This window comes from Eptesicus fuscus, chromosome 6 (assembly GCF_027574615.1).
Source record: "Eptesicus fuscus isolate TK198812 chromosome 6, DD_ASM_mEF_20220401, whole genome shotgun sequence".
NCBI lineage: Eukaryota > Metazoa > Chordata > Mammalia > Chiroptera > Vespertilionidae > Eptesicus > Eptesicus fuscus.
The window spans coordinates 5042881-5057150 of record NC_072478.1 but is presented as its reverse complement, the minus strand read 5'-3'; the positions used below and the strand labels follow the sequence as shown (position 1 = coordinate 5057150).

General features: G+C 60.1%; 1 protein-coding gene across 1 annotated transcript in view; it reads right to left on the bottom strand.

Moving 5' to 3' along the window:
* Positions 1 to 10520: 10520 nt before the first annotated feature.
* Positions 10521 to 14270, bottom strand: part of FLT4 (fms related receptor tyrosine kinase 4) — a 39684-nt gene continuing 35934 nt past the window's right edge. The window contains exons 29-30 of the mRNA XM_054716767.1: positions 11470 to 11555; positions 10521 to 10722 (exon numbers count right to left, since the gene is read on the bottom strand). Of these exons, the coding sequence (XP_054572742.1) occupies positions 10521 to 10722; positions 11470 to 11555 (288 nt within the window). The remainder of the gene's footprint in view (positions 10723 to 11469; positions 11556 to 14270) is intronic.

Below are 14270 nucleotides of genomic sequence, written 5' to 3'. Positions count from 1 at the left end.
CGCCAAACACAGGCTCACACAGCTCATCTGCAGGACACGCCAAACACAGGTTCACACATCTCATCTGCAGGACACGCCAAACACACAGCCCGTGACACAGGCTCACACAGCTCATCTGCAGGACACACCAAACACACAGCCCGTGACACAGGCTCACACAGCTCATCTGCAGGACACGCCACACACACAGCCCATGACACAGGCTCACACAGCTCATCTGCAGGACACGCCGAACACACAGCCCGTGACACAGGCTCACACATCTCATCTGCAGGACACGCCAAACACACAGCCCGTGACACAGGTTCACACATCTCATCTGCAGGACACGCCAAACACACAGCCCGTGACACAGGCTCACACAGCTCATCTGCAGGACACGCCACACACACAGCCCGTGACACAGGTTCACACATCTCATCTGCAGGACACGCCGAACACACAGCCCGTGACACAGGCTCACACAGCTCATCTGCAGGACACGCCAAACACACTCAGCCCGTGACACAGGCTCACACAGCTCATCTGCAGGACACGCCAAACACAGCCCGTGACACAGGCTCACACAGCTCATCTGCAGGACACGCCAAACACACTCAGCCCGTGACACAGGCTCACACAGCTCATCTGCAGGACACGCCAAACACACAGCCCGTGACAGGCTCACCGGGGATGCGGCTTTTCAGGGAGCCCTGGATACCCCAGCTGGGTTGCCCGGGTCTCCAGCACCTGAGGCCCTGAGGCCACGCTCCCCTCTGCGGGGCTCCCTGCTCTGCCTGCAGGTGCGTGCGGCTTATTAGCAGCTGTGCTACACGTGTGCATGCATGGTTCTCCACTCATCTTGTACATTCTCCCTGGGCGGTGTGGTGTGGGGGCGTGCATTACATGTGTGCTTATTAAGAGGGGGCTGCCCGGTGGCCGCACCCCTGATGCCCGAACCTCATCCTCTCAGCGGGCGCCGCTCCGGCCAGGCCCCTCCGCGCTGCCTCTCCCCAGGCGGGGGGCTCTCCAGGGCCCGCGGCGGTCTGGGGGCTCCTTACAGTGGGGGAGGGGCAGCAGCACAAGGTGGACACAGCTGAGCGGCTTCTTCCAGATTAAACCCAGGAGACCCCGTGTCTGCCCCTTCCCCGGCCTGTGTCAGCACACGTCTCCCATGTGTCCGCAGGCCGGCACGCGGCTGTGGTGGCCCCGGCACCATCCCCTCCGGCAAAGCCGCCTCTGCCAGGGTGGGAGGGTGCCCTGAGGAGAGGCTGCGTGACAGCTGAGAACTGTCAGTCAAGTCTCCTAAGTGGGTGTGTGTGTGTGGGCGGGGGGGTTGGTGCCAGGATGTTCTCGTTTGTCGTCTTATCCCCTTGAAACTTGGGGACGGGGTCTCGCAAGAGCTGGCGTGGCTGTGCCAATGGGAGGTGGGAGAAGCCTGGGCGGTTCCAGGGCGGCCCTACCGCTCAGATGCAGCTGCCGACCCCGGGGGCCTGCGCTTGTCCGGGGGCTCCCCAGGGGGCCCGAGGTCAGACTGCCATTCCATGTGGGGGCCGGAGTCACACTTCCTTCAATGAGCATTTGGTGTGGGGACGGCTCTCCTCCTGAGCCAGCACTGCCTGGCGTGAACCCCTCCAACCGGGGTCACCGGGTCCTTGGCCCAGGTGATCACGTAGGTGGGTGTTGGGAGCCACCCCGGGGACCTTCCGCCACGCAGACAGGCGAGAGGACGCTGGCTTCAGGCAGGCCGGAGCGGAGCCGGGGCAGGAGGAGGCGGAGGCAGCGCTGGCTGTCCGGGCACAAGCTCTCAGTGGTCCCTCTGCCCCTTCCCGGCCCTCTTCATCGGTAAACACCCCACCCCCACTCTGGCCAACAGTGGTTGGAGGGGACCTGTGCCTGGCTTCCCAGGAGCCTACACAGTGGTGGTAGCACCCCAAGATTTCTAATTCCAAAGGTACATGCCCAGTGACACAGCAAAGTGTGTCTCATTGTGTCTCCATTTCTCCACCAAGGAGACCAAGGGACTTGCCTCTGGTTCCTGAGCTAATGGTCAAGCAGGGCTCACTCAGGCTGGCCCCACCCTTCACCTACCCGGATCTCCGCACTAGCCCTTGGGAACCGCCTGCAGCAGGGCGGTGGGGCAGCTGAGGGTCCATCCTGAGCCCGGCGGCCTGGTGGGCCAGGGGACATCTGTTCCTGAGGCGATTGACAACTCACCACATACTTGGTGGCTGAAAACAACACTCACAGTCCTGGAGGCCTAAATCCAGTATCACTGAGCCAGAATCAAGGCAGTGTCAGAATTGTGCTCCCTCCAGAGGCTCTATGGCCTCTCAGCTTCTGGTGACGGCCAGCATTCCTTGGCTTGTGGCTGCATCACTCCAACTTCTGCCTCTGGTCACATGGCCTTCTCTCTCTCTCTCTCTCTCTCTCTCTCTCTCTCTGATATCTCTCTCAGCCTCTCTCTATGATTACATTCTGGGCTCACTGGATAATCTAGGATATAATCTCCTCATCTCAAAATAACTAACTTCATTACGTCTGCCAAGACTCTTTCCTTATAAAGTGACATTCAAAGGTTCAGGAATTAAATCCTGGGTGGCTGTGGGTGGTCCTAAGCCCAGCACACCTCCAAGCTCTGCGCAGCTTCCTCCCCTTCCGGCCAGCAGACGGATGTCAGATGCAGCTGACATGAGGGGAAGGTACAGAGATGGGCACCTGCCACCAGCACCCGCCTGGGCACCCCGAGCCGGCTGCTGCACACCTCCTCCTGCTGGGAGAGGCTGGGTGACCTGAGGCACCCCTCCTTCAGACCTCACAGTCAGCCTGTCCTGGGCAATGTTTGCAGGGCATCCTTTGTGCCAAAACAAACATTGGCACCAGGCCTGCTTCTCCGGGAATGAGGTGCCAGAGGTAGACAAGGACGTTGGTGGCCCCAGGGCTGGGAAGGACCCCGGGGCTCACCAGGCCCCGGGAGCCAGGCACTCAGGCCTACAGAGGTTGGAGGGGACCAGGAGCCGAGGGCCCGGTCAGCCGCCTCTGCCTGGGCATCCCTTGTGGCTCTGATGTCAGCAAACGCCTGCAGAGGGTGACACAGGCCGCAAGGCCAGCAGACCCTGCCTGCCTGCGTGACCACCACACATAGCGGAGGTCCTGGGGGCTCCCTTGGTCTCCTCTCATTCTCCTTTTGTCAGGCCAGATCAGGGCTCCCGAGCCCCGGGAGCTAAGGGAGTTATTAGGCGACCCGGAGCAGCCTGTGACCCAGCCCCACCTGATGGTGAGGATGTGGCCGCCTGTGGGCAGCGGGAGCCCCCGTCCCACTATCGCCTTGGTTCCTGCCCACCATCAAAGTCCTCTGGGGGACCTGGATGCGCACCTTTAGCTTTTCCATGCGAATCCACGGGCGTGCAGTGTCCGCTCAGAGGTGAGGGGCTGGTTTGGCCAGCCCTGTGCAGCGTGCTGACCTTGGGCTTAGATTGTCTGTGGCGTCCAAGTGTGAACTGCTCCCAGGTCAATCCCTGGGGCCGGCGCACACGCAGGCCTGGAAACCGCACCCTGTCCATGGGCGGTGGGCAGGGTGGGCAGCCTTAAGGGAGCCCCTCCAATAGCCTGATCTTGGAGACCCCCGGCCACAGGGCCACCCTCCAGGGAAGGCCTTCTGGGCGGGGACCACACCAGCCACAGGAGATCCCTTCTCTCCTCCTGTGAGTCATCGCCATGAGGGCAGGTGGGCACATGGGCGCACCCACGGCTCTTGTGGGAGCTGAGATGGAACCACCTCAGTGGAGCCTTGAAGTGGCTTTAAGAGGAGCAGGCCAGGGGCAGGGCTGGGTGTCCTGCCCAGGGGTCACTCCAGGAATCTGCCAGCACCCACCTCAGCTCCTTCCTCTTCCTCATAGCTTGGCCCCCTGGGCCCTGGGGCTCTGGGCAGTGTCACCAGCGTGTCCTCTTCCTGCCTCTGTGGGCGCCTTCACTTGGGTCAATATTGATCTGGTTTCATTGAGCACTTCCTTCTGCCCCTTCCCAGTGCAGGGCGCTACCTCGGGGAGGGGCAAGGGCAGCTGTGTGGGCTCCGGGGAAAGTGATGGAAGAGCTGGCCTGCGTGCATTGAATTCAGCAAAGACTGAACTTTTCAGAGAGCTGACTTGCCCAGGGTTACAAGCTGGCAGCCGGCGGTGCCAAACCTCAGACATGGATTTGGGCTCAGGGGAACAAGCTGCTGTCCCCCGGGACCTCCAGGAGGTTTCACCGGGTCCCCCAACTCTAAGTGGCTGTGCTGACCACACAGCCATGGCCAAGCCATGCCCTGTATAGTTAGGTCCGGTTTACGTGTGTCAGCCTGGGCTCGAGTGGGGCCCCACCACCTTCAGTCGTGGGTCCCTAAATAGAATTGGATTCCCAGTCAGAAAAAAACGCTCAGAGACCATCAGTGACCTGCCCAAGTCCTCGGGGTCTCTTCTCAGGCCTGGTGCCCCTCGGGACCGGAAGGCACAGGGCCTGGAAGCAACCACCCGCCAGACTCCAGACCATGGCCCACCCACACAGATGTACTCATTGCCACCCCAAAGCGAGCCCTCTTCAAAGCTGATTCACACAATTAACCCAAGGACTTAACAGCAATCCCTCTGTTACTTCCATCGTCCAGGGGCCATGGAAGGGACCGTGACACCTGGCTGTGCCCAAAAGGGCTGGGCCCTTGATTCTTGGGAGGAAGAGCTGCCTCCTCCTAAGGGGACCACGCTTGCCTACCCAGCGGCAGGGTCCCAGAGCAGTGCCTGGCTAACTGACCTTCACAGATGCTGCCCCATCGCCTTCCAAATCCCTCAGCTCTCGCTTCCCGGGCACCCTGAGTTCCTCCCTCAGCCCTTGGAGTGGCCCCTCAGTATATCCCACTCCCTCATGTGGTTTATGGCAAACTTTGCCACTTCCAGCTCTTGTGGGAAAGTGAAGGGGATTCTGTCTCCCTGCAAATGCTGGCTCTGAGGCACAGGTGCCCCACAAGGTCCAGGACGGGATGCTTCCTCACCCTGCAGCGATGCTGCAGCCAGCAGTCCTAAGTGACTGGAGGACACAGAGCATGCCCCTGACTTCCAGAACTCCCCAGCTGGGTCTCATCTAAGGAAAGCATTTTCCTCTATTACCATCCCTCTGACCCAAATCCTAAAAACATGCTTCCCACCTCCTCCACCTGTTGTCTTCACTGAAGGCCCTACATTAGCAGAGAATGCCTCTGTTTCTATCTTCAATGGTTGCAGGACGTTTGTGTGGGTGGGTGTCTATAGATGGGGAAATGGATGGCTGAGTGGATGCCTGAGTGGGTGGGTGGATGGATGGATGGATGGATGGATGGATGGATGGATGGATGGATGGATGGATGGATGGATGGATGGATGGATGGATGGATGGATGGATGAATGGATGGATGGATGGATGGATGGATGAGTGGATGGATGGATGGATGAATGATGGATGGATGGATGGATGAGTGGATGGATGGATGGATGGATGGATGGATGGATGGATGGATGGATGGATGAGTGGATGGATGGATGGATGGATGGATGGATGGATGGATGGATGGATGGATGGATGGATGGATGGATGGATGGATGGATAGATAGATGGATGGATGGATGGATGGATGGATGGATGGATGGATGAGTGGATGAATGGATGGATGGATGGATGAGTGGATGGATGGATGGATGGATGGATAGATAGATGAGTGGATGGATGGGTGATGGATGGATGAGTGGATGAATGGATGGATGGATGGATGAGTGGATGGATGGATGGATGGATAGATGGATGAATGGATGGATGGATGGATGGATGGATGGATGGATGGATGGATGGATGGATGGATGGATGGATGGATGGATGGATGGATGGATGGATGGATGGATGGATGGATGGATGAGTGAATGGATGGTTGGATGGATGGATGGATGGATGGATGGATGGATGGATGGATGGATGGATGAGTGGATGGATGGATGGATGGATGGATGGATGGATGGATGGATGGATGAGTGGATGGATGGATGGATGGATGGATGGATGGATGGATGAGTGGATGGATGGATGGATGGATGGATGGATGAGTGGGATGGATGGATGGATGGATGAGTGGATGGATGGATGGATGGATGGATTGATGGATTGGTGGATGGATGGATGGATGGATGGATGGATGGATGGATGGATGGATGGATGGATTGATGGTGGATGGGTGGATGGGTGATGGATGGGTGGATGGGTGAATGGATGGATGGATGGATGGATGGATGGATGGATGGATGGTGTGGATGGATGGATGGATGGATGGATGGATGGATGGATGGATGGATGGATGAGTGGATGCATGAGATGATAGGTGAGTTGATGGAAGAGAGGGTCTTGTCAGATGCCACTGTGGAGAGTGTCTTTCCCAGTTAACTTAAATGTTGCTTTCGAAGGACATGACAGTGGGGTCAGGCCTTCTTCCTCAGTGTAGTCACTACTAGGGACATTTCAACTGTTATGTCAGCACCAAAGATCTGCAAGATGGCAACTCACAGACACGAAAATGAGGCCCCGAAGGGCATGCCTAGCCCAGGGTGACCCTGCCACAGGTGCCACATCCTCCTCACAGCCCCAGAGCCCAGCGGGCCCATGCTCTCTGTCCTGCAGCTCAGCACAGGGGCCTGGCCAGTGGTCCTGAGGGGAGACCACCTTGTTGGTGATGCTGCAGCCCCCTCTGAACCCTCTGGGGGAGACGCCCTGTGACATGGGCGCCGGCCAGGCCCTTGGACTCCTTGGGGCCTATTATAGGGGCTGAGTACTCAGCCTCAAGAGTTGGCCTGGACCTGCTGAGGAGGAGTGGCCAAGAGGGGGCAGTGTTTGTGCTGGGGGACCGCCATAGTCCACTGAGGAAAAGGGTTTTTTCTGGCATATCCAACCCGGATAAGGGCCCAGCTCACAACAAGCCCCTCTTGCTCTCCCATGTCTCCCGCAGCCGCCTCCGCTGCTCCTCAGAGCAGCCTGGTGTGCCGGCTCTCCCGCCCAGGCCTCGTCAGGCCCCACTCTGTTCCTTCAAGATTCATGCTTCTCTGAGCACAAATGTAAGTCCAAGCACAGCACCCTGTCCCAAAACTTCCCTCTGGTCTTAAAGGAGAAATCCAACTCCTAATTTTGGGCTTCCAGGCCCTGAAGGACGGTCCCCTGCCAACGTCTCCTTCTCACCCCCCTCCCCCTCGGCCCCTCCTTCCTTCTGAGCGGGCCTTTGCAGCTAACCTTCTTCCTGGGCAGAGCTCCATCACGTCTCCCTCCTCACAGCAGGGACTGTGCCTGTGGGCTCCGTGGCGGACAGTGACTGCCACGTCCCCGGACACCACGTGCAGCTCAGAGCAGGGCCCAGGAGCTCTGCCCGATGCCCAAGGGCAGTGCAAGGTCAGGATGGAATCAACGGCACCCAGGGACACTAAGTGTGCCTTTGGCCTCTTCTAAAGGACTTGATTCACGGCTCTCTGTCAAAAGAGGGAGAGGAGGAAAGAGGGGTGTGTGGGTGGGCCCCCCTGAAGAGCTGAGGCCTGCGAGGAGGAGAGGAAAGGAGAAGATTCCTAGCAGGAAGGAAGGGCCAAGGAACCTCAAGATGAGACACACTGCTGCTCCGTGCTGTGTCCCTCGTGGCCCCTGCTCCTGCCAGCTGAGCTCTCTTTCCCAGCGAGTCCCTGGGCTCTGGGAGGGAGGCAGGGCCGGGACCTGGGCACACTGACTGCCGCCCGGAGCAGCAGCCCAAGGACCAGAGGAGCCCACAAGTGTGAGCGCGGCTCCTCCTGACCCAGCGCGGGAGTGGGCTGTCCACCACACGTGGGTGACAGGCAGCAAGGCGGATGTGGTTTGCCTATGAATGTGTCAAAGTGGCCAAAAACTAAATCCCCGCATTTCCTTGTCAAGATAAGAGAGGAACAGAAAAACACCAAGACGGGCACTCATTCAGGGAAAGCGGCTGCATTCAGCCAATAATATTGTAGAGTTAAACCGTCCAAACCCAGGGGGAGGGTGCTCTTTTCTGTATTCACATTTAGATTTATTACGGAAGTCAGAACCACAAACCCACCACCTCTTCCCACCAGAGTTGAGAATGAGGCTTGAACAGCAGACACCACACCGCTGGGTGGTGGGTGGGGTGCAGGCACCCAGGGGGCCCTTGGGCCCGGAGGAGAGGAAGAGGCCTGGGTGGGGCAGGCACGGGGCCTGGCCCGCAGGGTGGCCTTTGGCTCCCGATCTTTGCTGGGCTCTTCTGCTCCCCCAGTGAGGTGCCCACAGGACTGTGCTGACAGCCCTCCTACGTGGCCCCTGCGTGGAGGGGTCATTGTTGGCCTTCCCTCCTGAGCCCCTGGGGCTGCTGCTGGGTCAGCCCTTCTCAGGGGTGTTGCACGGACACCCCCTGCAGGGCCACTGGCAGCCCTGCCACCGTGCTGGCTGGCGCTCACTCCTGGGCGGGGGCTGGAACTGGGGTCCCAGCTCAGACGCTGACCTCAGAGTCCCACGGGCACTCGGACAGGGAGGCGAGCCGGGCTTGCGCTGCCCCGCTTTGGGCATCCCGAGTGATCACAGGCTCCTGCTTCACGTGGGGACCCGGTAGCAGTGGCCCAGTCTGGGCCACGTCCCCACACCCACTGGCCACAAAGTTCCCTGTCACTTTAGATGTGAAGTAGAAAGGGGAGCGCCTTTGTAGCCCGCCCAACCCAGGCGGGGTGATCCCTGGGGTCCTGCTGCCTCCCTGGCGCCCTCTGCTGGTAGCTTCGGGGAGAGGGTGTCCAGGCTCAGCTGCCTCAGCCGCCCTTCGGCCACCGAGAGGCTGACCATCGAGGGGAGGAGCCCTTGAGTCAGACCTTCAGAGAGAGCTGCGCCTGAGCTGAGAGCCCATTCACTGTAACTCAGACTGGCATCACATTTATTATTATCTTTTGTTAAATAGCTCAGATCTTTTCGGAGCGCGTGGTGCACAGGGCGTGGGAGGTGTTCTTCCCAGGACATGTCTGTGTGTGCGGCGGTGACGGGGGAGGGGGCCCGGGGCTGCCGGGACAGGCTCTGCACCTGCGGCACACACGTGGCTCCGCAGCCTCTGGGCCCCGCTACCAGGTACCCCTGAGACCCAGGTCTCACAGTCAGGTGACATCCAAGAAGCAGGTCCGGTGGGGACAGTGAAGATGTCACACGTGTAGGTATCCTCGAGGAACGATACACAGTGGGGTGGGGGAGGGGGTCTGTGGGCAAGGCCCTGCTCGCTGCACGGTCGCCTGTCCTGCAAGCGTCTCGCGTGCGTGTGTGTGTGTGTGTGTGTGTGTGTGTGTGTGTGTGTGTCGCTGGTGCTAACTGGGAGGAGGGTCTTTCTCCTCCGAGGGGGGGGTGGCTGGGCAGTGTGAGCTGGGATGGGGGTCTGAGCAGATTGGCTCCAGCCTCCAGGGGTCCTGGCTGCTCCCTGGTGACGACAGAGGCTTGAACTGCCAGGGCGCCCACGAAAGGCAGAGACCAGGCGGTAGAAGACGGGCCCCCTGAGGCCACAGAGCATCCCCGGTGGCCTGGTGGCCTGGAGCAGCGCTGGGTGGTCCCCTGGGCCAGCCTGGACGCCTTCCTGTGGAATCCCGGGGTTCGCTGCTCGGAAGGACCGTCACAGCTTGGCAGGTGCCTTGTGGCAGACCAGGTCCCAGAGGGGAGAACCCAGTTTTCTCAATGGGGCCAGGCAGGGGGGCCAGCCCCGTCTCCAGAAGAGGCTGTGGCTGCGTCTGCTGTGGCGGCGCCCACTGGGGACCAGGGGCAAGGATCCTCTAGACTCAGAGAGAACTTGCTCCCTTCAGACTGCAGTTTTGAAAAGTAAATTCTTCATAGCAGCTCAGTTTCTGAAGTTCTAATGAAGATCTGCAGAATCGGTCCCACCCCCGGGGAGGGTGCATTGTGAGGGGCCCACAGCAGGGACAGCTGCCCGAGGGGGTGGCTGGCTGGGCTCAGGGCAGAGCTCCCCCACCCCACATTCCTCTCTGTGCTTTGGGATGGGGGTCTGGCATCCTCCCCTCAGCCCTTCCCTGGGGCGGGGCTGCGGAGGAGCAGCGTGTGAGGAGGGGCTGGGAGGCTGCAGCCCACGCCTGGCTCCACCTGCATCACCTGTGACTGTCAGGCCCTCCAATTCCTCATCAGAAAATGGGGATCACGCTACCCCCACCATCGTGGGAGGAGGCCAGCAAAGGGACATCCCCCTGGGAGTGCCTGGCCCCGGCTGGGCCGTGGGGATGTGAGCTAAATGGAATCTGATCTGAAGGGAGAAGGGCCCTAGGGGGCCACGGGGAAGTCCTGGGCAGGGGTGGTGATGGAGTTCGGGGAGCCCGGGAGCCCGGGTGTTGCTCTTCATGGCTAGGGAGGGGTTGACAGGGTGGAGGAAACGCCGCCGGGCCGAACCAAAGGAGATGCGTTCCCAGCCTGAGCTCCAGCCCTCTGCCTGCCCCGCCAGGCACGGCCGCCGGCGGGCGCCCAGGGCGGTGGGCCTTGCCGGAGCCTCCTCAGTAGCTGCTGTCTGCGAAGAAGGGCGCGCGGGTCAATGGGGCGCAGTCGTCCTCGCCGCGGGGCCCGGCCAGCTCCCCGTACTCGCTGTTGTAGAACACCTGGCCGCCCTGCGGCCCCCGGTCAGGCCGCCGCCGCCGCCCCTGGGGCTCGGGGTGTGCCCTGGTCCCCTCGGCGCTCCAGCCGGGTCCTTTACAGCTGCTGAGACAGGGAGGTGGCGTGAGCAGGAAATGAGGGACGGAGGGACCGGACCGGGGGCAGGTCCGACTGGAATCAGCAAAGACACACCTGACCGAGTCAACTTAAGTGCGTGCCAAGCCGATGGAAATACACACCGCTCCCCTTAAACGGCAAACCAGGCTGGTGTGACGTGGCCAGCACCAGTGCTCCCCGTCCCGAGCCTGGGTGTGGGACCACGGGGGATGCCAGCTTCAGTCCCGCGAACCGGCTTCTCTCCAGTCTTGCCATCTTCGTAAATGGCACCAGCACTGGCCCCAGGGCTCACACAGCCGGCTGTCACCTGCTTCCTCCCTTCCTCTCGCCCTCATCCAACCCAGCCGGAAGCCCCGTCGGTTCTAACTGCAAACGCACCCCTGCCCGTCTCCTCGTCCTGCCCCTGCACTGGAGCACGCAGCCACCATTGCGCGGCCAAGTCCCAGCGCGGCCTGCCTGGCTGCGCTGTCTGAGCACCGGGCCTGGTGATCGTACTCGGCTTTGCAAAGAGGGGGTGTCCAAAGGAAGGGAGGAGATGTGGGGACCGGACCGGGTGTGCTGGGTCAGGACGGTGAGGGGAAGGGCGCTCCTTTGGGAAAGCTGGTGACAAAGGCCAGAGCAGATGGCCCTGCACACACAGGGAGCCATGACAGGTTCAGGTAAGAGGGTGACGCACACACAGGCCCAGCCTACCCCCCGGGAGCCCTGGCAGGGAGGAGGTTCAGGAAGCCCTACCTGAGCCCGCCTTCCTGCCGGTGCCTGCTCTCCAGCTGCTCAAACTCCTCGGAGGCCAGCACCATCCCGCTGTCCGTCTGGTTATCCTGTGTGCGGAGAACAGCGAGGCTGTGCGCCCACCGAGGCCGGGCTGCAGGCGCGGCCCCGCACTGCTGCCAACCTAACACCCGTCCCCTGAGCAGGGAACACCTCCTGAAGCGTGCAGGTGAGGGCCATACCCCCGCCATGAAGGGGAAACTGAGGCCTGGCGGCCGTGTCTGGGCAGTGCTCAGGAGGCAGCGAAGCTACAGCGCCCCCTGCTGGGGACCGAGAGGCAGCCAGGCATGGTTCCAGGCCGTTAGATAGGACAAAGGTCTCGGGTCTGGACAGTTCTTATTAAAAGCTATTTTTTTTTCTTTTTAAGATTCCTTTTTTTTTTTTTAAAAATATATTTCATTGATTTCAGAGAGAGGAAGGGAGAGAGATAGAAACATCAATGATGAGAATCATCTATTGGCTGCCTCCTGCACGGCCCCTACTGGGGATCAAGCCCACAACCCAGGCACGTGCCCTTGACCGGAATCGAACCCAGGACCTTTCAGTCCTCAGGGCAACGCTCTATCCACTGAGCCAAACCAGCCAGGGCTTAAAAGCTATTCTTGCTAAATTTTACAATGCAGCAGCGTATTTTACAGACCAGCTGTAAACAGGATGACCTTGATAGGAACTCAGCAGATAACTGTCGCCAACTGCAAAGAAGACGTCGACACGTAATGACCAAGGCGTGTACCTAGGCAATGCGACGCTTCCCTCGGGGCACATGGGACCCGGCTTGGATGTGGACCCCGTCTCCCTGCAGCAAGCACATGAAACTCCTCTGACAACCACGGTCCTTCCTGACTACAGCAACCCCACAGCGAACCCTTGCATTCGTGACAAACACGGCGACGCAGATGGCGCTCTCCTAACAGACTCCCTCCACCTGGAAGACGCTGGGGGAGGCAGGGCCAGCGGCCCGGTGGACGGTGGACGGGACCTGCTCCGCAGGAGACTCCCGCTTGGCGCTGACCACCGGAAGGGCTGCCTGGCCCCCCGGACAGCGGAGGGGGGCCGCCTAACCCTGGCCCCTTCAGCGCTTCAGAAGGGAGGTGGGGAGGTGAACCTGGGGTCGCTTTCCTGCGTGATTCCACTCCCGTTTGGGGCTCGGTTGTCGGAAAGGAAGGTGCTGTCCTGGTGCGAGCGGGACCTCGGGCTGGTGAGGCAGGAGCTGCGTCCGGCACGGGTTCGGGACTGACCTGGCGCTAACGCTGAGGGCCGAGGAGCGCCTGGGGCAGCCCAGGCCTCCTGCCCTGGTTGTCTGGCCGCGTCCCGCAGAAGGTGGGGTTTGGTTTTGTGCCTTGTCTTACAGTTAATGTGTCTGATAGGAAACTCAAATTCGATCCCCGAATGCAGCCTCTTGGGGTGCATTGTTCAGAACCGAATAGAAAGAGCCCTTACAGCAAGCAAGCACAGCCCTGGCCGGGTGTTCAGTGGTTAGAGCTTCGGTCCATGGACTGAAGGGCTGCCTGCAGGTTCGATTCCAGTCAAGGGCACGTACCTCGGTTGCAGGCTCCATCCCCGGCCCCCAGGTGGCGCATGTGCGGGAAGCAACCAATTGCTGTGTCTCTCTCACATCGATGTCTCTCTCTCTGTCCCACCCCTTCCCTTCCACGCTCTCTAAAAATCAATGAGCGGGCTTGATCCCCAGTGGGGGGCGTGCAGGAGGAGCCGATCAATGATTCTCTCTCACATTGATGTTTCTATATCTCTCTCCTTCTCCCTTCCTCTCTGAAACACACACACACACACACACACACACACACACACACACAAGTGCGCAATTAAGCGCTTACATAAATTAAGAAATATGACGCATGGCTCGATGGCGGGAAACAGCCCGTCGCGTCCAAGGCGGCCTCGCTCAGCTGGGAGTCTATGCGGACCTGGGAGGCTCTGCTGCCTGGGGTTTAGCATTTACTACCACATCAGCCTCACCTGGCACCCCACGGCCCCCCTTCCCCCCCCCCCCCGCTCCCACCAAGGAGTGCACTTTCTGGAGCCCCCGCGCCTGAGCAACCACGAGCTCCCCAGCAGACGCCGGCCGCCACCTCCACTGAGGACACACCGGGCCCGCAGGCTCGGGGGAGGTGCGCTGAGACAGAAGACAAGCGATGAGCACTAAAGGTTTGGCTGCGGGGCCTCGGGGGCCAGTCCATGGCCAAGGATGTAAACGTATATGCTGAGGTTATACGGAAGAGTGACTGGTTTTATCTATGAGCCTTCGAATAAGACTGCCTCAGGATAAAGACTGCATGCCACGTCTCTTCAGAGTCTCACGGATATGAAGATGTTCGATGAGCAGGTGTGATGGCAGAAACTTTACCGAAGGTGCGGTAACACGGGCCAAATATCCTAGGAACTTTGAAAACAACGAACAAACGAACACCAAGAAGCGCCCTCAGGTGACCTGATTGGACTGGTGCCAGAAAGAGGGAGAAAAGCCTGCTGTGATTTAAAAATGCAGTTCGAGTCCACCGTAGTGGATCGGCAACACGAAGCAGGAAGACTCAATCACACGTATGTATTTTGAGTGACAGAAGCCAAAGGGGCGGGCTTCCGAGCCACGTGGCACAGAGGGAGGTGGCGTGATGGGCAAACGAGCTGCTTTAGTGAGGCTTCGGGGGGCTGAGGAGTGAGTCACGGGGTCCCGGCCCCTCGTCGGCAGGCGGCCTGGAGGTCAGTGACTCGGCAGGTGCGCAGTCAGGCGTTCCCGTGTCAGCCCA